General features: G+C 44.2%; 1 protein-coding gene across 1 annotated transcript in view; it reads left to right on the top strand.

Annotated features, from left to right (window-relative positions):
- Nucleotides 1–389: 389 nt before the first annotated feature.
- The window catches only part of LOC104510693 (inter-alpha-trypsin inhibitor heavy chain H5-like), a 46485-nt gene continuing 19200 nt past the window's right edge, over nt 390–27674 (top strand). Inside the window, 9 exon segments of the mRNA XM_010153026.1 lie at nt 390–425; nt 427–519; nt 4243–4287; nt 8298–8461; nt 9609–9716; nt 11240–11424; nt 11538–11603; nt 18765–18934; nt 19496–19612. Coding sequence (XP_010151328.1) covers nt 390–425; nt 427–519; nt 4243–4287; nt 8298–8461; nt 9609–9716; nt 11240–11424; nt 11538–11603; nt 18765–18934; nt 19496–19612 — 984 coding nt within the window.

Raw genomic sequence — 27674 nt, 5'->3', positions numbered from 1 at the left:
GTGATCCCCCCGCCGAGGGGCTGGGGTGCTGCTGGTGCCGGAGCGGCCGGCACCTCAGGGACCCCCAGCGCCACCCCTCTCCGCTGTGCGCGGTGAGACGGGGGCGGAGGGCATGGTCGAGAGGGGCATGGCAGTGGCTTGTCCCACGGGACCCCCATGGGAGGGCAGCAGCTGCAGGACGGAGTCCCCGCAGCCCCTGGCAGCACTGGAAGCCGCCCCGAGTGGAAAAGGGGCCGGTCCCGAGCTGGGAAGGAGGAGAAGAGGGTGGGTCGTCTCGCCTGCTGTCAGCCTCCTCGCAGCCGTCAGGCAGCGCAGGCAGCGGCCGCGGGCAGCCCGGCTTTCCTCTCGCCTTCGGGGCAGGGAGCCCCAGCCAGCGCCCCCACTCCGCCATGATCCTTTGGCTGTGGCTCTGGTGGGGCTTCTCCTGGCTTCTCCACCTCAGCAGGGCAGCCGGACTCGGAGCTGATGGCCAGGTACCTGGAAGAGGAGCTGATGGCAGACTACAGCATCATGGAGCAAGTAGGTTTTAAGGCAGTCGTCGTTCGGGAGGATCTGGTGGCTGGGGCTGGCTCGTCCCTCTTCACTGTCAGCATTAACACACAGGGCAATCTGCTAAAACTGCGTTTATTGCACCCGTCTCTGTAGCGTGGCCACGGCTGTGGCTCAGCTCCGTGGGAGGCTGCTGCTGATGAGTTGGAGGTGCTAAGCCGGGAGCACCCTCCCGTGATGGGTGCTACTGCCAGGGAATGGGTTCAAAGCTGACATCCCATAGCTGCACTAACGAGGCATTTTGCAGGGACAAGAGAGTTAACACAGTGTCCTGGCTGTGCGCCAGTCTGAGTAATTCAGAGTATTGCAGGCTCGGCGGAAAGTTTTTCTGCCTATGATCTCCGTCTTACCATACTTGATTTTTAACTCATGCTGGACAAAATGAACCACATGAGTTTCAGCTTTTAAAATGCCTCTTGACCAGGAGAGAAGAAAAACATATTCTGAAAGTGAGGGATGTTATGTTGTGGTGTTGTGTGTCTCTTTCTGGGGAAAGGGAGCTGAAAGGGCAATGAACTCTTCTTGCAAGTTAACGAGAGTTTGGGTGGTGATTTGGGAGGCTGTGATTTCAGAGGATGAGCTTCAGATCTGTGCTCGCATCCTTTAGGTCTGTACCAGCTGCCATGTGACTGTGGGTCACTTATCTAAATATGATCAGCTCTGAGAGGCTCTGTAATATCCAAGCCATCCGTGTGGGACTGGCAGATATGAAGCGCAGGATGTGTGGAAGACCTGTGCCTTGCTGACGGCCAGGTGGGATACCCTAGCATGTCTAAAATGTCAGTGAATGCCTCTTATGTGATGCATCTTCTGCCACACAGTAAGCAGGAAGAATAGACTCTTCATAGGTGTCTGTACCCATCTCAGAACTGGTCACTCAGCTGCTCATCCCATCTAGAATGGGAAGGATCTCTCTCCAGAACTCCCCATCTCTCTCCCCTATAAGAACCTCAGCAACTTTGTCGTCAATCCTGATTACTGTGAACACATATTCCTTGTTGGGGAATTCAGCCACAAACCAACATTGTCTTGCAGACTCACCTGTGCAAGTGGGAGAGAATATCTGCATTACTGTCCTGCCAGCTCAGTGGTATATGGGAACACTCACTGCTTTTAGGGGGGAAAATCAGTTGTGAAGCTCAAGCAACTGGCTCACAGTATTGAAATAACCTGGCTGACATTGCTTGAGGCAAATGAAGGTGTTTTCGCAGGAGCTGTGTTGCTGGCAGATCAGTGGCAGTAGTAACTTCCAATTAAAAACCAGTCATGTTTAAATAGGGGTGGTGATCTAGTCCCCTGGGACAGCCAGATCTAGAAGAGGGCATCTGTCCATCCTCACACATGAGCCAGGTTAAGAAGAGGCAAGTTCTCCCCTAGATCAACATGCTACAGCCCCTATAAGCAAATCTGTAATTCTGGAGAGCCAAGGCTGTGTGTAACTGGAAGGATCCTCCTACACAAAGGCAAGCACAGACACAGGTCTTTGCAGGATCACTGTGTTTGCAATGAGCGTGGATTACTTGTTGGCTCATCCAAGGACTGACCACTCTGCTAAGAGAGTTGACAAGTTCTCTGGTTATTGCCGTTGCACTAGAGGTAGTTCTTCTGGACAGGTAGTTGGGTTGCTATTGCTCAGTTTATACTCTGTATACCATGCTAAGATTAGCAGATGGCAAAGCTGTGGGGTCACTACTAGCAATTTTTGGGCTTTAATGAATGTTTTGGTAGGCTTTAAAACTAAAGGTTGATGGTAACTTAGAAACTGTTCCATTAGATGATGCTAGTGAAGCTGGCTGGTTCAGAACAGTTCGATGGACGGAGCAGTATCATGAACCCTGCAGCAGTGCTTTGGCACTAGTCATGAAGTCCTAGCAAACAGAATACTGTTATCTGGTGATCCTTAGCTACTCCCTGATGTCTACTGGTTATCCTAAAGACGTTAGAAGGAGCCAAGTCCTACAAAACCTTCTTATGCAGATAAAAAATCAAAATGGGTGTGTGGTGGGGGAAGGTAAAAATAGTAACCAAATTTCCAGTTTCACCAATTATTCATTAAAAACCATTGTGACCATTCCCTACAGCGTCACAGGTGGATTTTTTCCAAAAGGTAATCCTTTAGTAAAAAAAATACTGAGGAACACTGATCTCTCATCCCTGCCTCTGCTGCAGGCAGGACCAACTTCACATACATTTTTCTGGCTTGTTCTGAAGAACCTACAGTGATGGAGACTTGCAGCCTCTCACAGCAGGCTCCTGGGGTGTTTTACTTGCCTGAGATACCAGACCCAGGCAGAAAGTTTATTCCAAAATTTAAACTGCAGAAAAATCCCCTCCCCTCCCCTCCTCTCCTCTTCTCTGCTCTCCCTATTGAGAATTTCCCAAGGGAGCTGTGTTTTCTTGATTCTAATTTTACAAGACCTCAGCTAAAATAATGCAGTAGGAAATCATAAAAATTCTAGTGGAGGACAGTTTAATTTCTCCATTGGGCTTTCCTGAGATTTTCAATGCAAGATATAAACAGACATAAAGTCATCTCTTTCGCAAGGACTGCTGTTGTTTCAGTGTAAATCAACAGAAAGGGCAAATCAGGTAAAGAAATATCTCTGCATTCCTCTGCTCCCTGGAGTTTCACTGACATCTTAAGAAGTCACTTGGCTTTCCTCATTGACAAGAGACTTCTACTCTCTGTTTTGGGGAGGGATTTGATTTGGAGATGTTGCTAAGCTGAGGCTTACACCATGTGCAGGGAAGAAGTCAGAGGAGTTGTTGTGAAGGGCGATGCAATGAGTACGATTGTGTTGTCACAGGTGAAGCACTTTGTTTAATAATAAAATCTGTGGCTGAGTTTAAATGCCTTTATTCCCTTTTTTCACATAACTAGTGCTTTTCTATTGCTGTGCAATAAATCCACAGCACCTGTGGAGAGGTTTTAGGCAACAGATCTGCTGTTGAGGTAATATCATTAAAGCTGATGCCGTAACATTAATTTACACAAGTCCTCCCGTGGAGCTGGTCACACGTGCAGCAGAATGGGGTTATGCCTGCTAAGCCATGGGTGCTAGGTTATAACCTGGTCGCTGCTCAAGCTGGAAGCAGCTACGCTGTGCCGACGACAGTCTTGGGTGACTGGGCTTGTGCGCTCAGCCTTTTCCCTGCCCAGTGTCTGCAACCCATGGTGCGTGCTGAATGCTCTTGCATGGATGGAGACCACATCTGGATTGGGGAATGGGCTTTGGCTTTTACTTACCTGAGGATGTAGATGGGCCCTGTGTGGCATTTGATGATCATTTAGCAGCCCTTCTCATCATGTGCTGTAAACCATGCAACGGGGCAAAAATGGTGACACAGAGCCTTTGTGTGACTCCATAGGAAACTATAAGGGAATACACTTATTCAAATGTATTCAAGGCCAAGACACAGTGTCCAGAAGTAGGGCTTAAAATAGAGGGTCTCTTGACAAGTAGCATTTGCAAAACACAGAGTGCCACCTTGCCTGCAAGAGCTGCATTCCACTGCTGAGCTTTGATCAGTGGGTCTGTTAATATAGAAGAGATTTAGGTTTTAATTTTAACCAGAGGGACATTTGAACCTGGCCATGGGTGATCAGTCACACAAACCCGCGTCTGGATTTGAACAAGTGACATGTCTTCTGTAAGCTGACGAGGCTCCATTAACTCCCTTAACTCTTTGCAGGTTGCACGTCGTGTTCCAAGGCAGGCCAAATTTTTGCAGAGGCTGGTACGTATCACATTGTGTCTTTATTTTACCTCATGTGAATTACACTTGCTCTATGTATATATATGTGTGCATCCCTGTGCCCAGGAATGACCTGTATCAGTAGGTGATGGTAGGGTGAGATTCTAGGTAAAAAAAAAAAAAATCTTCATTTTGATTAATGCAACAGGAACAGGTTCTTCTAATACTTCCCAATACATCTTGTCAACCCCAGATTTGGAGAGTGAATATGCAGTGTTAGAAACCTCTACCATGCAATGGAATCTCATTGAATTTGAAGAGAAAGGGAGAATTTGCTTTGAAAATGGAAGATCTCTGTTGTTCTCTGACACTGCAATTTACGGAAGAAAGGAAGAAAACAAGGAAGCCAATATCCTACCTTCTTTAAGAAGTTTACCTGCAGCTATGAGATGTACAGCATATCTGTGAGATCTGGCTACATTTCTGCACTGAGAGTTGCACCACTTTGATCAAAACTTTGGCTCAAGAGGCAGCCAGCGAAATTGCTGTTCACGGGCAGTTATTTTTTTGGCTTTTCTGAGGTGTTTGGGCTTCCCAGTTGAGAGCAGGAGGAGCGAATTTCACACACGGAGCGGCCATCACATGTTAAGTGCTTCTGGTCCCTTTGATCTTTGACAGATTTGAATCAGCAGCCTGGAGGAGAGCAACTCTCAGTCTTATTACCAGTTTATTACTTCTAATCTGAGATATGGTTAATTTGTTTTGATGAAAACAACTGATAAAGGTAAAAACATGGAGTGTTTTTCATTGATCTTCAGCTCTCTTCTGTCTTTCCAAACATTTGATGTGAACAAGCATAAAATCATTTGTTTGGCAAGAATATTTTAGCTCCCAGTTCCTCATAATCACCAGGACACCTTCATAAAGCATCCAGCCAACCTGCCTCATAGCAGTGTGCTAATCTGCCGCCTTGGCATTCCCTAGCGTTATTTTTAATAGGGATAATAAATCGCAGTAATAATAATATTAAACAAATGGTTTGTTTTGTTTTTTTCCTTTGTGCTGCCTCTCATCTTCTGAAGGCCTTAATAAAAAGTGGAGAAAACAAACAGGCATTTGCGCAGCTGTAAGTCAGAGCATCAGGCTCTGACGGATTGTGCAAGAGCTCCAGGGAACGCACAAGAATCACAGACTGGAACTTGGGCTGCCCGCCAAGCCCGACCTAGCAACCTGTTTGGAAACTGCCTCTGCCCCCACCGTATTTTCTATATACAAGGAATGGCAGATCCCTTCCAGGGATGGGAAGATGAATCAGTTCTTTCATCCTCAGTTGTATGTGATGCCCTTATTCAGACTTTGCTTTCTCCAACAGCAGCTCCTATCCACCAGGAAGAGGGAGAGGTGTTGAATGTCTTTTATTCATTTGGTTATGTCGTTCCTTAGGCTGTGAGGGTGTCAGAGCTGGACCTTGCTCAGTGGGATAGAGAGATATCACAGAGATCAGTTGAAGCCAGCAAGTAGTAGATTCAGAAAAAACCCTAAGCGATGTGGTTCTTCCTATAAAATATCATTAAGCTGTGGAGCTCCCTGCTACAAGATGTTGAGGATGCTAAAAGTTTTCATGGATTAAAAAAGCAGCTATGTAAAGTCTTAGAATAAAAATCCGCTGTGGTTTATGAAGCACAGAAATACCACACTTGGTTCAGAAGTTCCTTCAGCCACAAATTACTGAGAGAATATTTTGGGGTGATATCGGTGCAGTTTGGGCTAATTTTATACTCTTCTATAAGCGTGCATTATTGATCTCTGACAGTGATAGGCTATAGAGTTAGAATTGCTTTTGTTCTCACCCAATACAAGCATTCTTACGTTCTTGTCATAACAAGGGCAAGTGCATGTCCTCTGTCATACTCTAAAGACTTTCGGACTTCAGACAAATCCATCACCACATTCACAGTGTTAGACCCAGTGTCAGATCTGGCACTGCAGAACTACCTTGTATCTCAGGTAGAAGGCTGAGGGCTTGATCCTCTTTTGCTGTTGAGCTGTCCATCCACCATGTTTGAACCCACAGCTTATGAGGAAAGGCAGAACAGGGAAGCGGATGCAGTACACCTGGAATCGGAGTGTTTGCTGTAGTTTCAGATTCTTTCTTTGACTTCTGTTATTAAACCCTCTATATCACTTGCTATGCCACAGGCAATTAGAGGTATGGAAGACTGAATGAAACATCAGCTCATTATATCTGTTGTTCCTACAACACTACTTCTGATCAAAACTCCCCATCCTGTATACCTTCAGGATCGAGAGACTTCAAAGTCATGCCTATGTATCAGGGAAGGTCCTAAGAACAACCGGATCTAGTTCTAATCAACAGTGATTGAGTAAAAACCACCAGGGGCCTAAGGGGGGAGTGGGTGGGGGCACATTAGGTGTGATACTAGATGTGCTGTAGTCTAGATCCATTGCACTGAGTTGTCTGAAATCAGTGAGAATCACACCCTAGAAGTGCTAGCTTCTTGCCATTGTGCTCGATGTGAGCTGAGCCTCTGCTCAGCAGGATGATCCTGGACACAGAGCACATCACACACTCTCCAGCAGTTAAAGATATCGATCATGACTAGGTTAATTTGAGACATGTTTCTCAGAGTCTTTCCAAACCTTGAAAGTGTAGGCAGGTGGGGCTTTATTTCCAAATCTATCGATGGTTTTGTGTTTGTGGATCCTCATTCTTCTGTTTGCCTGGAATGCACTAGGCCAGCAGCTTAGCTAGTTGGATGCTCACTTACAACTGCTTCTGATGCCATCAGGCACTGGCAAAATATTCCTGTTTCATACTTACACTACCACTTTCCCCCTTCGTTAAGCCATCTGTCAAAATTATTTTTGTTCGGAAAAAGAGCCTGGAAGTGCAGCTGAAGAGCATGGTCTTGTCTTCACACGTCTTATGTGGCTGTGACTTTTTATCAACCTCAGTAGGAAGAGTCTCAGTTTGTTTGGCTTAGTGAAGCTGCTCTGTATGTGCAATGTAGTTTACTCTCTAGCTTCCTTCTACTTTCGAGGGTTTGGTCTTTGACTGTTTAAGGCAACATAACAGATGGGTATTTTTACATGGACTGTTTATGGTTAAATACACTGAAGTCTTCCAGGAAGAAAACTCTTGAGCTCCATGGAGACATTGCTGTAAAAAAGTCATGTTAGACTGGAGAAATGCTCCAACCCAGGACTGGTGCACAAAAACACATTCCCAAGAAGCAGAAATTGGCTGTTAGCTTCCATTGCTACATCATGTGTCATTCATTGCAGTCTCTGCTGCTTCTCTGCTGGAAGGAATCCAGCGTGGGCTAAAAAGCTTAAAATATTTTGCCTGAGACGTCACAGTGTCAGTGTTTCTTATTAAGTCTCTTCTGTCCATTGGCTGAGACCTCCGATGGTTTCTCAGCCGAGGAGGACTGAACGTACTCCACTGACAACAGTTTTTCTTTTCACATAACTTATGGATCTCATATTGTGTGAATTTGTAGATGCTTCTTCATACACAGTGTTCTCAGTCTTTCAAGAGGTTTTAAATCTGCTCTTGTCCACGGTCCACAGGGCAGTTTTTCTGACATGAGTTCTGGATGCTGTGGGGACGTATTTTGGGCTTCTTTTCCCAGGACATATGGGACTAATCCTGATCCTCTCACAGGGTCAGAGTTGAAGGGTGCAGTTTAGGATACTGGTGGATTTTGTGAGTGTGTTCCACAACATAAGGGCTGGCATACTCAGAGCTCTCCTTCTTCCTGGAACCTTCCCAAGGATTGGAGAGTGACTGTGGCCTTTGCTCTTGTGCCTGAACAAAGGCAGTGCCATGTTCCTGGTTTACCTTTTGCAGCTCACCTGAAATTTTGAGGGCAAGCCCACTTTGTCTGCCGTTGACTCTTGCATAGGGGTGTCTAATACGGGTAGGGTGGGAATTATCTTGAGCATATTAAGTATTAAAGCCACTGAAAAACTGCAGGGGTGAGTTACCTAGCTGTCAATGTTAATAGGTAGCCTTTTGATACCTACAGGAAACCAGGCCTCGGATGTCCGAGTTCACTGTGAAATCCACAATCATTTCTCGGTATGCTTTCACCACGGTGTCGTGCACAATGGTGAACAGTGGATCCGAGGCACGAGAAGGTGTGTTTGAGATGCAGATCCCAGCTGCAGCCTTCATCTCCAACTTTACCATGTAAGTAAGTAATGCTGACAGCTGGGTGGACAATGGTTCTCCTGTCCCACATATAGCTCTCTGAGAATTTGAAAACTGATTAATCTGCAGTAGGAATGTATCAAGGGCTTTTTGCATTTCTTTGGGAAAAATAAAACCACACACATGATATAATCCATCCGAGACTGATCATGGCTCCAAAGCACAGAGCAAGTGCTTGGATGACATGATACTAAGATTCAAGTCCTCAGTGTACCTGAGGAAGAACATTCTTCTATTTCCCCTTTGAGTGTTTTTTTAACAACTTTCTTCTCCTCCTTTCTCTGTGATTTGGACCATAAAATCTCTCCTAGCTCTCAGAAACCTTTCTATTTAAAGTTTCAACAGCACTGGCACATGATAGTTATCTCACCCAACTGACTGTGATGCCTAAGCAGCTCCTCATTGTTTCAGGTTCTCCATACTGTCAATGGAGGAGGAGAGTCAACTCCAAATATCAGATAGGTTGATTTCCTGCTGGAGGTGCTTGTCAGCCTGTGTGGATAACAGAGCAAGTAGAGTGCAACCAAGCTCATGCTGAAATGATTCACTAAGGCATAAAGCAAGCTCTTAATTTAAAAAGTTAAAAGGTTAAGTTAAAAGTTAAAATTTAAAAGATTTGGTCATGCTTAGCTCCCCTCTGTGGGTAGATATTGGAGCCACAGCTACAGACCTGACCACAGCAGAGAGGGGACCAGCTCTTTTAGAAAGACTTCCATTTGGGCTGAATAGGAGGAAATAGAGTCTTTCACCTTTGACCAGTCAAAATATATGTTAAGGGCTGTTTTCTTATGCAATCCATGGGCCTGTAATTCATTCCCAGGGAGAAGCATTTTGGTTAGGGAGACAACTAACTGAGGGCTGTTACCCTGAACATTGCCACATGTATTGACACCAATGGTGGATCTGAGACCAGGCAAAAAAAGTGCTCACTGGGATTCTTGGCAATTGCTTTTCTTTCTGGTTTGCATCCTTGTGCTTTGAGCATTACCTACTGAACTGGCATTTTAGAGAGGTAAACTCCTGAAGGTAAACGTACTATGCTGGTACAACCAGCCAAGGAACTTCTAAGTGGGCTTCACTGTATATGGGTGCAGAGTGGTCATGCTGACATGTCTGGTCTCTCCAGGAGCATTGGAAACAAGACTTACTACGGAGAGGTCACAGGGAAAGAAAAGAAACAGAGCAGTGATGACAAAGGAAGGCACAAGAAACCTCCGAGCCCTACAGATGGAAGGTAAGTGGAGTGCATTTGTCTGTGTTCTGGGAAGTAACATACTCTCTTCCCATCTTTATTTTGGCTGCTTTGGCATACCCATCCATGGCTTTACAGGAAGAAATTACTAAATTGAATGTCCCAGTTAGCTGGGACAGAAGCTCTATTCCAACACGAACACATGATCAAGAACAGCTGAATGGACTATGATTTGCAGACCAGAGAAATGATGAACTGTGGAGATGGAGACGTCTGTCAGATATCTGAACTCATAAGTGATATGTGAAAGGAGAATAAGGAATTTTTATTTTCTGCCTTATATAGAAAACCTAGGGAAAATCAAATGACATTATCAGGTTCAAAATGGCCACAATAAGGCATTTTTCACATAAATTGTGTTTCTTGCCACTAGAAATTGTCTATGCTAAACTTAATGTGGGTTCAGAAAGTGACTAGACAAATTTTTGTTAGGAAAAATCCATCCGGAACTTTTAGCAAAGGATGCTGCCGCAGGATCCAGACACAGACTGGCAGGACCTGAAAGAGTTCTGTTTTTCTTGCAGCACTTTATTTCTCTAGTCCTGCCCTGTTGCATCCTCCTCTGTAGGTGATTACTACCTGTCATTATTAGGTCACTGGTATGACCCAGAGATGTCATTCCAACTGTCTGGAAGGCTAATACTTTTAAAAAAAAAATAAATCTTTTTATGTGGGTTAGAGAAATAAGTCTCAAATAATTTTCAGTACTCACCAAATTTTGGTCATCACCAAAACTTCACATCACTGAGTTCTGAAGTTACACCTACATGGCATTAAAAGTTTTCCTTCTCGTTATGCGGCTTTTTGATTTTCCCAAAATAATGTGCCTGGCATCACATCAGTGCCTGGTAGCCGGACGCTACAGTGCACTGTATGGGAGGTAGAGTATCTTCACTTATCTGTGTTTAAGAGAAGGACAGCCGAAGCCAGTAAAGTCTCAAGGTGGGAATTCATCTCCCTTCAGACTAGCCAGGAGAAAGCTGGCTGTCAGTGGGTGACTGATGACACACTGTGGTCAATCAGAAGAAAAGAATCATTTTAGAAAGTGCCCAGTGGTAAAGTTTTCTTAAGGGTCCTATTTTCCTCATCATGTATGTAGCTATGAACAGCTAATACTGGGGAAGAGGAATTTATTTGTACTTTGCTTAAGATATTGCAATGAGTCAGCAGTGGCAAAGTCAAGAATTAAATACGGGTCTTGCAATTTCTCTGTGTAAGAAACCAAGCAACAGCCTTTCCCCTGGCCCTGCTCCATGCTCCGCATGTCTGTCATATTCCTCTCCGTAAGAAGTCATCTTGTCTTTTAAGACCTTTCCTCCTGTGGAGACCTCCTACGTGTCCAGTGCTTTGTGAAGCAGTATGATGTTTTCTTTCTTGCTTGTTTCACATATCCAGTGATAGGAAATACTTTCATCGGACCAATAAAATCCAGATTCCTCATTCACTGGAGGAAGTGGTGTGTGATGTGTATGGGGTGTGAAGGTGTCTTTGGATTTTCCTTCCAGGGAGAATGGCTATGAGACATTCAAAGCTTCTGTATTCATTCCTCGCAAGATGCAGGCCAAGTTCCTACTGCATTATGAAGAGCTTTTGCAAAGGCGACTGGGAAAATATGAGTATACAGTCAGCATCCGGCCCCAGCAGCTGGTGGGGAGGTTACGAGTGGAGGTGAACATCCTGGAGAACTCAGGCATAGTTTCACTGGAAGTGCCACCCCTTCGAAATAGCAAGCATAAAGGCAACGGTAAGGAGAGATTTAATGACTCATGGTTGTGTTACTCATGCGGCCTTCATAGAACTCAGGCATAGTTTCACTGGAAGTGCCACCCCTTCGAAATAGCAAGCATAAAGGCAACGGGAAAGTTGAAGGTAAGGAGAGATTTAATGACCCATGGTTGTGTTACTCATGGGGCCTTCATCGCTGCTCAAGAACTGGACTGGCAGTGTTGGGAGTTCTCCAAAGCAATTTTGGATAAACCGTGTAGACTAGTGTTTCATTCACTTTCCCTCTGCTCCAAATGAGGCATTAAATAAAACCTCAGCATTGTATTAAAGCAACATTGTCTAAAATCAAGACCGCATTAGAAACTAGAGGACACATCTCATGAAGACCACAAGAAAAATGAATGTTAGTGGCTCGTTAGGCATAAATTATTCTGGAAAATTCCAACTATGCTGGTATTTAGAAAGAGACATTTTTTTACTTTCCCTTCTTAATTCTTGCTGCAATCACTGTATGACAGGTACATTCCATGCCAGAGGTGGCTGCATTTGAGGGACAAGCAAGTCTCTAAGCATTGCAGGCCATCAGCAATTCCCATTTAGATATCTCATTCGCTGGCAGGGCAGTCTCCAGGTTCATGAACGCTGTTATAATGGGTACAATGTGAAAGGGATTTCAGGATTATGAACTCTGTGCAGTTCAGTGGTAGGAATTCGGTCTTATCATAAAGGCTGATGGCTTTTATTCTGTTTTCTATAGATGACTGTCTACATGGTATCTGTGCATAAGCATGTGAGAACTTAGAATCATAGAATCACAGAACGGTCTGGGTTGGAAGGGACCTTAAAGATCATCTAGTCCCAACCCTCCTGCCATGTGCAGGGACACCTTCCACTAGACCAGGTTGCTTTGAAGTTTAATGAATATAATATCCCATTCAACTCAACAGGATTATTTTTTGTTATTGTCCTTATGAGCTTTGAACTGGGCCTTCAGGCCTTGTGCGCAGCATTTGAGCAGGCTCTTCCCTGGCTCCACATCTCCTGGGAACTGTTTATTTTAAATGAATTGTTTTTTCCATCCATCCATGCCAAGGCAGATAGGAAATCCTGCATTTTAGAACATGGGAAATTCCAAGAGGAAAATCCAGGTTTTGCCAAAGCACAAAGTACGGTCCACGTGTCTACTCTTACCCCTAACTGTCCTTGCTCACTGTTCAAACAGTGTAAGGTAATTTTTCCAGTGTAAACTAACAGTGAGGAGCACAGGATACTGTGATTGCTATGTGTTGACAAAAATCTCACCAAAAAAAGAGGGCGAATCAGAGCTGGAAGCAGGATGTGGAGTCTTGTGGGACTTGATCCTCAGTTACTTTAAGTGACACAATGCCAGCAAAATCAGTGGAGCTGTTCATGTCTGCCAGGTAAAGACTCCGAAGCATGTGAACATGGAGTTAAACTGACTGCTCAGTGTGATTTTACTGATTTCATCCAAATCACGCTGAAATCAAGGCTGTCAGTGACTTGGGCCAACTTCAGATCAAGCCTTATGCAACTAATTGGTTTCTCTGCTGTATATCCACGCACTGTGTGACAAATGTGCTCTGCTGCTCATCAGGAAAGACAGGAAGCCTTTTTCACCTAGCAGGGAGTATCAAAGTGCATTGTGGTATATGGTTTCCTGCAAAACATCTGTCATTGATCAAGGTTAGAGACAGACTAAGCAGAGCAGACACATTGTTGGTCTAGTGCAGTATGGAAATTCCTATATATAAATGACACGCAGGGAGAATTCTCTTAACCTGCTCTCCAAATGGCAATCTGTGAGCACTTATAATTCTTGGTTCTGTGCTTCAGATTTAAAACAGCTTGTATAGGTTGAGGAGTATCAGGAAGTGTGAAAGAGACTACTGGAATCACACCCTATCTTCCCTGAGACAGGTCCAACAGGCAGACAGGTCACATAGTACGGAGGATTCCCCACCTTCACTTGGCTGAACACAGTGACTTAAGGGATAGGGGCAATGGCAACAAGTTCCTGCCTGGTGCAGCAGGCACATCTCCTCCATGACTATCCTACCTTCCAAGGTGCTCTTGCATCACGGGTATGAGGCTCTGCCAGTAGAACCGAACAATATAACAAGGACGATGGTTCATCTAGCTTGTGGTTGTTGCCAAGGTTAAGTCAGCCTAGGCTCTGCATCAAAACTGCTTCCATAAAGAAGGGAAAAGATGTGTTATTGTCACAGGAGAATGCCTTCTGAAGGGAACAGAAGGCACAATATGCAGACTGGACCCACTTCTTAGGGCAGTCTGCTGCCTCTCTGGGACTCGGGTTCAGGATGTGAAGAGGAAGCTTCCTACCCTGGTATGGTCCTCAGAGTACTGTCCATTGTTGATTCTGCAAGTAGACAGTGATGAAGTTGCAACAAGAAGTCTGAGTGGCTCCAAGCCTGGTGTCACTGGCAGAATTTGGGGGTTTTCATCATGTGTCGGTTTACATGACACCAGGACTGATGGCAACAGACGGGATACACCTGTCTCAAAGAGGGAAGGGATCTTTGCACAGGAGTCATGAACCAGTCTTCTTACATTTGTGGTGCTTTCTACATACTATCTGTAGAGCCAAGGTACCATGCAGGAAGCATAGTGGAAAAAATTTCTTTGTTTAGTGGTCACTCAGGATTTGCACTTTTGACTCCAGCCAAACTGCTAGTATCCATGCACTTTAATGAACAGAAGAGTCAAAACTTAAACAGAAGATGTCCCTTGATGAGAAAGAGTGAAGGACACTTCTTTTTGCTGTTTATAAAACAGCACAGAACTCACAGCAGTAGGAGCAAAAGCAGTAAAGAGTGCACTTCTGCCTGTTTTTGTCTGTAGGGGCCCAAGATACAGATACTAGACTTGGTTCCAGAAAATTTCAGTGATTTATGAAAAGTAAAGCTGTGCTTTGCTATAAACAGAGGCTCTCAGAAAGTCCTGCATACATCCTCTTGGAATATGGAGCAGAGGCAGTGTGATGACAGGTCTTTCCAGGATATTTCCTTCGTTAGTGATTCCTGAGCACGCAGCTCCATCTGGGAGCTGTATTTTTCCCAAAGGAAGATACTAGGTATGTGAATTTTGGCATGTGCAGGTGTTGTCTTCTGTCACATGTGAATCCCAAAATAGGAGACACTGAGGCAAACGATCCTGGCCTTCTCTGGTAACCTCAGAATAGAGCCATTTTCTGATGTCCTACCCAGCATCCTCAGGGATGACTGTCCTTCTCCTTTTCCTCCAGCACAGCGGTGTGAGAACTGGCCACGGACTTGGGCAGGGAGACACTAGGCTGGTTGAGAATGACTATTTCTCTTTGAAGTCATAGGTCTCAGAGACGTTTATTTCTTACCACAGTTGTCTAGGAATTTCCACGTGTTAGCAGAGGATGAACTTTGCATTTGAGCTCTAATCCTGATTCTGAGAGTCTTCAAAATAATACAGGTTTAGCTGCTCATCATGTGAGAACTATGGTTTCATACAAAAAATGCTTTTTCCTGCTCTATATACTTTTTTAGCTGAATTTGGTGGAAAGTTTGTCTAAAAGCTCTATTAACTACCTCAGTGTGAGCACAGACCAGCTCAAGTCCTTGGAGTTCATCCATGCATCCATACTCTGTAATATCTCATAGATTTTCCTCTCTCAGTCACTTGTCTGAAAAGAACTGGCCAATAAACAGAGGAGAGTAATTGTGATCCAGACATCAAGTGCTGCCTGAAAAAGAAACCTGGGGGGGAGACATAGTGACTGTATTCAGATATATAAATGCTGCTGCAAGGAGGAGAATACTGTGCTTTCTGTGCCAATAATAGAAAGAGTAAGAAGTCATGGGTTTATAATTCAGAAAGAAAAATGTAAATTAGACGTTGAAAATGTCTAACAGTGAAAAAGTGAAGCTGGAAAGGACTGGCAAGGTCAGGTACTGAGTCTCCATTACTGGAGGTCTGGAGTTTTTCCAGACCATGTCATAAAACCAAGACAGAAACGATTCAATCTGGGATCAAGGGATGAATTAGACAACCTGCCTTCCAGACCTGATTCCTGTTATTCTGGGGGAAAACATGGTTATTTTGGATATTTTTATCAGACCATTTTTTGGGTTTTAATCTCCGTCCTGGCAATGTGACATGAGTGGCTATGAATATGGGAGAGCTTCCCCAGCTATTCTTGTCACTGACAACGGCTATGTGAGGCAGCCTTGGAAACCTCTTCTCCAGGGCTTCCTAAAGCACTGTTTGTGTTACAGGGGATGACATTTCTCACCTCCAATGAGTGTTTTGAGGAGTAATAGAAGAGGACAATGTGATCCCATCTAGATTCCACAGTGCTTTATAAAACTGGATATGTGTGATTATGCCCATTTAACAGGTTGGTAAACTGAGGTATGGAGCGTCTATCTAACTCAGCTAATTTCAGATGGTCAGCGTCCATAGAAACTAGGACTGGAACTCATGCTGTTGTGGTGCACAGCATGCTATGCTCATCCATCAATGTACTTATGGCAGAGAAGCAGCAGCAAAGTCCAAAGGCCACAGCCACAGACGTGTACATGCAGTAGGTGTAAGGAGAGAGCTTCTGTTCCCAGTGTGAGACTGATTTTCACTAACCCTGATGTGATATGGCCAAGCAGCCTAACCGACAACAGTGCTTGCTTTTCAGCAGTTGAGGAGAAGTAATGTGAAACCCTCAAATAGATCAGAAAATATAAATGAACTGTTAAGCCATTTATATGGATTCTGGGCATTTCCCACACATTGACAGTTAAATGGGATTTTGGAAATGATAGAAGACAGATGGAAAATCCAGGAAGACCAGTACAAAAAAATCTGATGCATTGTGTATTAAATATTCTTTACATTTGTTGTTTCATCAGATCAAAAGGCAGCTGTCACAGTAAAAAATCAAGATGGAGGTAAAAACTTGTATAACTTGATGTATGACTTTTCTTTGCCAGGAGAAGTCTGAACTGTACACAGATTTTAGAAAAAATGGCAAAGCTCTGGGTAATACTTTCATAAGCCCCCTTTAAGATTGAACACTAGTGTCCTTAATGATTTCACTGTACTGGCTGGGACCTCTCTCTCTGTTTCTGTCAGGATGGATGGATTGGAATTGGCATAGTCAGAGAAGCTGTGATGCAGAGTCAATTCTTGACTTTACTGAAATTGAGTAATATCTGTCATTCAGCCTCCTTGGTCAAGGCTTTTGCTGATGAGTTTGTTTCACATTCCAGGTCCTCCAACAATAATTTATTTGTGTAGAAGTTGAGCCTATGAGAAAACCCTTCCCTGCCTCCATAGCACAATCCTGTGCCTTGTCCACTCAAATGCACTCATGGGACAGCTATAAAAGTAAAGCCAAATCAATGTGGAACTAACATCCTAGGGTGCTATTGATTTATGACTTACTTTCATTCCTTTGCCTAGAGGAGTCTAGATAATACATTGCACTTCAGGATAAACACCACAGCTTTGGCTAATCATTTTATAAACCCACAAGAGCCCTAGTCCTGGCATTTCTATGGACTTGGACCTGTGGGAAGGCAGGTAAGTTAGGTAACCACTCCATGCCTCCATTTTCCTACTAGTTAAATGGACATAATTATAGGTATTCGATTTTGTAAATCACTCTGTGATCTGGATGTGAGGTGGATCGTGTTCAATGTTGCATACAGATGTCATGTTGCATTTCTTTAAAACTGTTCAAAGCACTTTACAAAGGTGGAGAAGTGCTACTCCTCGTTGCATAGTGTTATAGGAACCCCTGGATAGGAGATGCCTGCACCTTGTCGTTGTGATCAGTGTTGTTAATGGGGTATAGCACATAATTAAAGTTATCTTAAAGCAGATGTCTATGTCTAGCCAGATGTATAATACCCTAATCTCCCCTGACACTCTTTACCAGATCTTCATTAAGCATAATGAGAGCCTAGAAAATAAGCTCAGACGTAGGTATTTGCACTGTAAATACCTAAACAGGAACAGAATCTCACACATCTTTTCTTTTCCCTGCCACACCACAGACTTCTTGGGCCATCTTTGGCAAAGATTTGAGACCCACACACAGAGTATAATTAAGCAGCTCATTCCCACCAATTTTAATCAGCACATGAGCAAATATAATAGAACTTCTGTGCCTCAGAGGAGTGTTGGAATAATCACTGTGAGAGTTGAAGCACCCAAGAAGAACACCAGTTTAGAACCTATTTTGTTTTCAATAGCTAGTTAGGATTAGGGAGAAAGCCCATAAAATCTGGGGAAGTTCAAGGCCAAATGTGGCCTTTGGTCAGTCTCATGTAAGGGTTCAGAGGGAATAGACAGTTGGCACACCAGAAGAGAGTAAGGTGGGATTTCAGTTATACAGAGACACAACAAGCAATCTCCATATCCCTCAACTTCAGAAAATGAACACAGCTGACAAAACAAGCAGAGGCTCCTTCAGGATGTCTTAGACTTAAATTATTGTCTTCCGCTTAGATGGCCTCTAAAAGGCACATCTCTCTTCATTGCCTCAGGAAGGGGTCTCGGAGATCAGGGTGAGTTACCTCTCAGGGATGCAGTTTGCATTACTCTACTGGCAAGTGTTGGATTTTGTCTCAGTCAGTAGGACTGAAATTTCAGCGACTATCTTGATGACTCTTTGCAGAGCATAAAGGCAGCTAAAATGACTTGTTCAGATGTAGACGTTACACATAAGGTGCGTGTCAGATCAAGCAGTCAGTCAGATCAGTCCCACCTCACATGCCTGCAGTACATCTGAACAAGTCACTGCAAGACCTGTTTATAATCAATAGGGAGAAATCTGCAGTATGATTAATCTGATCCTAAAGGAAATGTTTAAGCAGGTCCAATGAATCATACTTGCATTGACTGGCAGTATCTCAGGTACAGGGTCTGCATTCTAGATGTCTAGAGTTGGCTGGAATGAGTACCTCATGCATGTCTGAATTGTGTGTTCATTATTTACAGAGCGCAATTAAGTCATACAGAGAATGTCTGGCTTTTGAGTTGAGTGACCTTTAAACAGAAGCAAGCACAGGAATTTTGCCTACACATTTATATCCCTGATCGGATTGCAATGTTGGTTTCAGTTTAGAATTAGGAGAGGGGTTACTACGTTCTTATTTTACCAGCGGTGAGCTGAATCTTTAATCTCATTATGTAACTCTGCTAGTTGACCTGACTCCATGGTAATACTGTGTGCTGTGCTTAGACATCTGTAAGACAATGGGGAAACCTTGTAATATCTGGGTTTTATCTCGATAGGTGATGTTTCTCCTCCTCCTTCTACTGTAGTTGGACATACCAAAACCTTAGCTAAAGTTACATTCAATCCCAGTGTTGTTGAGCAAACCAGGATTGCCCGAAATGGCATTTTGGGAGACTTCATAATTCGATATGATGTCAACAGGGAGCTGAGTGTTGGGGATGTTCAGGTACCGTACACGACTCATCTTTTCTGTTTTATTAACTATGCTTGAGATGGTTCAATTGTCTTCTCCAAATGTCCTTAAAAATGTTTTTCAAGTGAAGGCTACCTCTCCATCTTGGAAAAAGTACCCAAAATAAAACCAGTCAATTGGCAGCCACAAGATGGACTTTAAAGCCACAGGTACTTACTTCATTAAGTTTCTTCTTTCTATCTGCTTTTAAGTTTCTCAATATACTGGTTGTATATAACTGAATCCAAGGCCAGTTCCCCAAATGCACGTTGCGGTTCTGATCCCCGGGTACATATGTTATATCCTTACTGCATTTGCAAGGAAACCCCCATGTCCACCATGGGAGGAGATGTGGAGAGCTCCAGTAGGCTCCCCCAGTCTGGATAAGCAGGGGACTGGGATTAAGAGGGATAGCAAGGAGCACTTGTATCCTCCAGTGTAGACACAGACACTGAAAGCAGGATCAGGTGTACCCAACCAAACATCCCATAATGATGTGTGTGGAACATTGCATCATGATCTGCCTTCAATCCTGACTTCCTTGCTCTTCCACAGATTCTTAATGGGTATTTCGTGCACTACTTCGCCCCCACAGATCTTCCTCCATTGCCAAAGAACGTTGTATTTGTGCTTGACAGCAGTGCCTCCATGGTGGGAACGAAACTGAAACAGGTGAGCTCCTTGCTTTGTTACAGACTGGTTGCTGCAAGGTTTCAGAGAGTTTGGTTCAGACTTCATCTTACTAGATGGGTTCTTCTGCAAAATGTTTGCTGTGTCTGAGGTTAGAGAGGGCTCTGAAGAAACTGCAAAGTGAGATGACTTACCTGCAATGAGAAATGATCGTATTAGTGGGAATGGGGTGGGAACAAGAAGTGCAGAGGACTTAATCAGTCTCCAAAAAAGGTCAGTGCTATTAAAAATGAGCTAGGATGCTGCAGACAGGATTTTCTTGGGCAGTTCTTTTCTGGGCAGTTTGAAGAGAGGCAGAATAGGGAGAATTCATGGAACCATAGAATCATAGAATGGTTTGGGTTGGAAGGGACCTTAAAGATTATCTAGTTCTAACTCCCCTACCATGGGCAGGGACAGTTTTTCCCAGCAAAGCTCATTCAGCAGACCATTGCATCTAGCTTAGCAGCAGAGAACAGATACTGCTGTCTTTAAATCACTTTGGGAAAACCCTCAGCAATATATAAATCCATGGGTTCTGTTGAAAGAAAGGTAAATTTATCCTATTTGAGAATCTGAGTCTTTCAGCACACATCTAGACACAGATCTTGACATGAGCCAACATACCAAGCTAAAGGGCACATCACCAATGCTTAAAATTGACCGTTGATATGGAGGGTTCAGGCTGGTGCCTGAACGTCTTTTTTTTTCTTCAGTTCTGGAAACCCTCTCTAGTTCGGGAACCAAGTAGTTGGCTTGGATGGGCACTATGCCTGGGGGAATATACTCTTCCTCTCAGCACAGTGTTATCAGTCTAAACTAGAAGCAGACTGTACCTGGGGAAATATACTTTCTCTCTCAACACAATATTATCAGTTTAAACTAGAAGTAGAGATTAATTAAGACTTCAATCCTATTCTGAATGACTGGATAGATATATCTCAGGTCTGCACTCACACTGGAGAGGTAAGTCCAGTGTCTGTCTCATGTATCAGTGCAGAAATGGAGAAAAGACCTGCTAGGGTTGGTATTGTTTCCTTCCACTTGAAGATTTGCTCCACAGGCATGAGATATGAAGATGTTAAGTTGGCTTCTCTCTGTTGAATGGCCACATCTTTACCTTCTACTTTCTTACCATGGCCGAGCTAATGACACAGCTGAAAGTGACACTTCCCACATGGGCTGGCATCAATACGGGGCAGTTTCAGCTAGTATGAATGGTGAGATGTTTTAACTCTGCTAGAATTACTGAAAGCCAATGGCTTGAACTTGTATCTTGGCCAGTTAAGGAGCTCTAATTAGTCCATTTAGGCCCTCAGTTATCTGCCTTGAACATGCTGATATTTCTGGAATGGTTATTTGAGACCCATTTTTTGCCTTGGCCACCAATACTAGCCCAAATGTCCTTGAAAATACAGACCATGGTCATTTTCCAACAGTTTTCTATCTTTGAACAAGGACATTGGGGGTATATATGCCTTTCTCTGCCAAAAGCTTTACTATCTGATTTCAATGGTGACCATAAATCTTAATTTAGAAGCCGTGTTCCCTATTAAATCAAATTACCTCCACGGTGAGCTACAATGGAGTATGACTTTATGTCTCCTAATTATCTTCCCCAGTGACTGGAGTAGCAAACAAAGAGTTGTTAACAAACTTACTTAATACTATGCTGAATGAGGTCTTGAATGAAGATGACTTTGAATGTTCACTAATTCCTGTGGACAGAGCCTGGCTCTTGACTTTCTGTCATCCTTCTGCTGAAGAATGTCTGCCTCGCCGTGCAGAATAAACAGCTGCTGCGCAAACGCACCCAGTCCTGCGTGCTGAAAGCAAGCAGTCAGCAGCGATACAGCGCTGAACCAGGGAGACAGATTCTGAAGGGCTTTGGTGTGAGCTGCACAAGCAGTGCCTTGGGGCAGCAGATTAACCTTGCACTGTGAAAGCTTTTATTCTCCTCCTGAGAGTATTAGTGTTTCTTTTTCATATACTTAGTAGAAACAACATGGCCAGGGATTAACCCTTGAAGGCCAACTTCATACCCTAGACAGCTCCTGCTACACATACATGAATCTCAGCCTAATTAGCTACAGACAATGCCTCTTGAGCCTGAAGTGAGAAGTATCTAGCCAGAACCTTTGTCAAGGGTGTACTCATTTTTTTGCCCTCTTATCTCAGATACACTCTTTTTATGGTGAACCAGTGGTACGTTATGGAGGAGTGCTATGTGCAGGAAGCACTTAACTTCTTCTGATTTCAACTGCTCCAGGAAAATAGAACTTCATGGAATGATGAGCTAAATCATAAGAGCCCACAGGGATTCGCCAAGGAAAGACCAAAATCTAGGAATAGGTGGATAATATGCCTCTCTTGGTACACTAAGAAAGTCTGATTGGTTACAGCCATGACCCGTGTCTGCTCTGCGGCCTTTTTACCCAATTGTTGTTATAAAGATGTTTATTAAATTACAGACATGTCCCCTGTTGGCAGGATACATCTGAGCAGAGGAAATGCCTCCTTTTCTTCTTTTCTCTTGGATCCTTGCAGCTGTGGTGATCTATGGTGGGGTGTAGAGAGCTGGGAATTCCCATAGGATTGCCTTTCCTCATTTCTCTCTACTGAGTCACAGGAAAGATCAGCTAAAAATACAGTCAGCACTTGTAAAGAGTGCTCGTGTGGGTCAGCTGTGGTAACTATGACAAAGGACAGTTTTTAGCGTTGTATAAGCAAGGATGTTACTCTTTCCTATGATAACATGTACTCTTCACTCAACTGCTTTCATGAAGTTAACAGCAAAGTAATCAAAATGGGGTCAGGAATTCATGGATCCTGCAGTTCCCACAATCTAATTGTGAGTCATTTCTTCTTTTCCTTTCCCAAGGTTTTTCTTCTCCTACATCAATTTTTGTCTGTTTGTGCTACCCCTTTCTTCCTAAGGTATCTCAGTCTTGGAAGAAACAAGATGTCCAGACCCAGTTGCAGCACATATAGTGAGACTCGTTACTCACCTTAAGTCATCATTAGGACCCTTGAGATATTTCCCTCACATCACTGAGACATATATTACGTTTGTGGGGAAGATCAGGTAATGTGAATATTCCCTCTGCAGTTTTCACAGCCCCTAAATTCTGGTAATGTCTAGCAGACTGAACTGTGTTACAGCAGCTCACCTTCACTGAGGATCTGGGCCTTTGTGACATTCACCTTCTAGGACTGGCAGGGAGTTAAAGATCAAGAAGAGAAAACTCTTGAGCATCATGATAAAAAAATTTTTCATGCGTTCAAGGCTTGGCACGTCATTATTGCTGTCTCACTGGCAAGGAAAATACTGGTTTTGTCCTCACGAGGTTTGTTCCTTCATTTGAAAAGAGGCAGTTAGCTCTGTGCAGAATAGTTGCTTTTAAGAGGAGCCAGAAGAGCCTGGGGAGCAGGTTGTATGTGCAAGGTTTACTGGGAAGCAAAACTATTTGCCCTTTAAGCAACCTGACCTGCTGATTTTTATGGTACCTTTGGCTCTAGAGGTAGAGGGGAACATAGCAGTTTTATGTGGGTATGACTAGGAGAAAGAGGGGCCAGTTATGGGTTCACCACCTTGTGATTACCATGATTATCCCCAGCTTCACTAGACATAGTGATAAAGGACTGACCTTTATCAGCCTGCAATTCAGTGTTACCGAACAAGCATGTTCCAAGCTATGAATGTGTCTCAAGAGGATGGATTTGCAGATGTTTTGCAGACATGCGGTAAAATGTAGTTGTTTCAACCACAGATTCATTTCACCTTACCTTTCCCACAGGCAACAAATGCCCACACACTCAGTTAAACAGTTGGCTACACCGCAAGCCTGGCAACTTGTCAATGGTAGTGTGCCAGACTGTAATTTTCCCTGAGGCTAATTGCACTAGGAGAAACTCAAATGAAGCTGGGACCTGCTGCGTATTTGAAAATGCTTCAGTTTATTTACCTGCATCCATCCAAGAGACACTGTCGGTATCCTTGGTCTGACACCCACATGGTCTGAGCCCTTCTGAGGGCCCGACTGCCTTATATACACATATCCCTAAACCTCTGTCCCTCAGCACACAGACTCCCTCTGCGTAGTTTTGGAGTGGTTGAGGGGGCAGACAAGCACCTGAGCACTGGAGGTTCTCGCTCCAAACTCCACTGACTTCTGGTGGTTGCTGCAGAGCTGGCAGGCCTGTTGGCTACTAGTCCTAATAATGGCTGCTGCCCAGGAGAGCTACCTTAAATCAACAGGGGACTTTGGAAAAAATGTTAATTCTAATTACAGCCTTCAGCGAGTTTAAATCTACTGTGAAGAGGAAAGATTTGTCAGCTTTTCCGTTTCTGTTGGAAAACAACAGCCTGAGTGAACTAAGAGCTGTATGCACCATCTCCAGCACTGACAGCTTCATGCAGCTGACTCCTACTTGGGAATACACAACAGCTGTGTCCTCTCAGTCCCCTCTGGAGGTGTGAATATGGAATTACTACAGTAAATACAACATCAGATTCATATAGACCTTAATTGCCTAGCTTCCAAGAAAGGGGCGAGTATCTGTGATGCAGCAAAATCATCTGCCTTCCCCAAACCCTGAAATTTATAAATAATGGCAGAGTTATACAGAGAAACAACTAACCTTCAGAGCAAGATGCTCTCAGATGTTCTGTGCAGGGAGCATCTGTGTTTGGTCTCAGGGATAAAAGCCAGCATGCCCCCAGCTGATTTACTCCATGCTGAGGCAGTAGAAACAGGGTTTTCCAGGAAGACCCCAGCCCACCTATAAATGGCAAGTCCTTTAACTGGGTTCAGAGTAAATAGAATGCAAAAGCAAATGCAGAGTTTAGCATGGAAATGCTGCTGAGGCTGGAACTGAAACCCCATGAAGACATTGAGTGTTTTCCTAAGGCTTTTAATGGGACCTCTGCTGAATTCAAAGGATGAACTGAAAATGGGTGCTACCAAAGTGGCAGACACAGCCCAGTGGTCACCAGGCAAGTCCACAGTGAAACTGAAAGGGCTAAATTAAGCTGGGGAATCAGCATATGGGTGAAGGTCATTGAGGCATGACCCTCATGACCACGTAGCTGTGACAGAGCTAGAGGCAGATACAGCACAGTTCTTGCTTTAAGACTCAGACTAGGGCTAAGGGCCCAAACTGAAGCTTAAATGGGCAGGAGTGTGGGTGGAGGCCCCAGGTGAGGCTCGTCAGAGCCATTAAAACTCATTAGTATGCTCAGGGTCCTGGCATACACATCCAAGTATATGAAGCTATAGATCCAGGTTCTTTAATAGCCTCTTTTGAGCTGGAATTGTGTTTTTCTAGTTGCTGGAGTAATACCTGGAAGCCAGACCTGGCTTCTATTCGTGTCTTCATCATGGATCAGTTATGTGAACTTAGGTAGGTTATTTTCTTTGTCTGTGCTTGTCCTTTTGCAGAGTCTTGTCTGTTTAGCTGGCAAACCTGTGGCTGGGCTTATGACTGTACAAGATTCCCCAAGTCTAAAAGAGACCTGAACTTTGCCAAGACTTCAGCTATTAGTCTAACACTGCTTGCAGTAACACTGCTATTTCCAAGTAAATACCCCTTCACCCTAATACAGGGTGTGTACTACACGTTGCTCAACTGGGACAGTCAGTTTCTGACTGTGAAGAGCAGTTGAAGCTCAGAAGTGCCTGTGGCAGCTTGTGCGGAAGCCTGCTGGAGTGAGGTTTTCCATGTTATATTACTGTATGAAGTCACCAAACAGTGTTTGCAGACCGTGCTGACTCTGAGGTCCACATGATGTAATTTGAGGACCCTTAGGAATGAGGGACAAGATACTACCTGTGTCGTGAGGAGAGAGCTTTTTCTTGGATAGTTACCCCTGGTGTAGCGACCTCATCTTCTCCAAGATATCTGCTCTCTTCTTTGCAGAGTTTTGGGCAAAGGCTTGGGCTGTGTTCATGGCTGAGGCAGTGGCTTAGGATGGAAGTGGGCAGGGGAAGGGTTGAAGGCAGAGATGTGAGGGAGGGAGTGGGGATCCTGGAGCTGGAGATGCTGAGGGGATTTCAAAATATGGAAAATGGGAAGGGGAGCAGGTGGTGGAGGACTATGAGGGCCCTGTGGCAAACTTTAAGGTGGGAAAACAGTTGTTTGCTTTTTTTAAAGAAAAATTTAGTGGTTTTGTATTGCTAATGCTAAACCTGAGTGAGAGTGCTGTGTCTTGGCTTCAATCAGCCAACCGTTGTCACCATCCCTCACTTACTAAAGATGAAAATGGGGAAGTTGCATCTAAAAGTAAGAGGTATCACAGTTTAAGGAAGAACAGCCAGGGCTGTGAGAGGAGGTGGCTACAGAGTCACAGCGTCTTCAGAGGGAAAACAGATGCTTCATCTCTGTGGAAGTACAGCACTCACTTTCATGGAGAAATAACACCTTGTCCCTGAATAGAAATGGCAGAATCTCTCTGGTGAAATAGCACATGGCTTTTCTCCATGGACAGGAAACATTTCTCTGTGAAGGAGCAATGCATCTCCTAGCAGGTTACACACACAGCTAGGGTATTCTGTGAAGGGGCTAGAAAGCTTCAGACCTGGCAGGCTTCCAGCTGCTAAGGCACCCACTGAGAGAGTGGCTACATAACGAGGAATGGAGGCTAATCAACATGAAAAGCATAGCAACCTGTGTCTCAGCCTGACTCCAGATGCATAACGTAGCAGCTAATGGTTGCTGAAATCAAGGGGATGTGCTGTGGACAGCCTCTTGGGCATGTCAGCTCTTCCCAGAGCTATGTTGGCAGCTGATCTGTGTGACAGAGAATGAAAGTTCTGAGTTGGAAGGGTTTTCATGTGCTGGGACCAACTCCATCTTCTGAGGATGGGCAGAGGAAGAAGTGTCAATCTCTGCATTGAAGGCATGGGACACTTTTCCCTTGGTGTTGACCTTGTTGCTAGCTCCATGGAAATTTTTTGTCATGCTGACAGGGTGGGGCTTTGAGTGTCTGACTGGCATGTTATGGGATGTGATCCCTCTTAAAATGAGCTAAGCACAAGACAAGAACGTGGCCTTCGCACGCTGCTGTGTCAGTCTGGCTGTCTGCCCAGGTAGCCCCGTTGTTTCCGGTGGGGTTGTTTCAGTATGGCATTGTCCAGCAGCCTTAAAGGTTTTCCCTTTAACTTATTCTACAGAAACATTTACTGCTTCAGCTGTAAACCCTACTGCAGTGCTGATAAGGATGTGAAGGATTGATGCTTGGTGATGATAAGAACTTTCTACCTTAAATCTTTGTATAGGCCTTTATTAGTATCATCAATGCTGCAGTGAGATTGCAGACTGAGCATGTGCTCTGCCCTCTGGGCACATGAAACCCCAGCTCCTGAGGAATCAGATCATACGTTTTTCATGTACTTATCCTCACCATGCTATTGGGTGCTAGAGAAGTGAGTTACCCCAACTGATAGCTAAACTTGTCCACATCCTTGCAAACAGTCTTAACTTTCACTGAGCAGAAATCCAGTGCTTAAATGCCCTGGACGAATGCAGAGTTGTGTGATTTACTCAATGATAAGTGGCAAATAATTTTCAGAGAAGGCAATAGAAACAGTTGCTCTAAATGATGGAGAATTTCTTTTGCAGACAGGGAAACTACAAAGCAACTTTTTCTAAGGCCATACAGAGAGTCAGCAATCTTCAAGTTAGTAGTAAGGAATCAGTGATATTCAGGCGGCAGAGACGGGACCATGGACTGGAAACAGACCTTTATTGTCCAGAGCTCTACAGCCAAACCCCCTCGTGTCACAGGCCAGTGTCGATGTAAAACAAAATGCTTGTTGTCCAGAATTGTGAAGGAGTTTTCCTTGCTTACGCGATCGGTGTCTGCTGGGAAGAAAGCACAAAGATACTTTTACAGGGAGAGGGTGAGCTGCAGTCCCTGAACTGCACTCTGCTCCCTGCAGAGGAAGAAAGGGCAGATTGTCCTGCCCCAGAGGGGGGATGGAAGAAGATAAAAAAATCCAAGGCTGCACTTCTGGGTAAAGGAAACTAGGAGATAAAGGAAAGCAAATCTCCCAAGATGTGCCTT

The sequence above is a fragment of the Eurypyga helias genome, unplaced genomic scaffold (assembly GCF_000690775.1).
Source record: "Eurypyga helias isolate BGI_N326 unplaced genomic scaffold, ASM69077v1 scaffold3226, whole genome shotgun sequence".
In the NCBI taxonomy this organism is placed as follows: domain Eukaryota; kingdom Metazoa; phylum Chordata; class Aves; order Eurypygiformes; family Eurypygidae; genus Eurypyga; species Eurypyga helias.
This window is presented reverse-complemented; position numbering and strand designations above follow the sequence as displayed.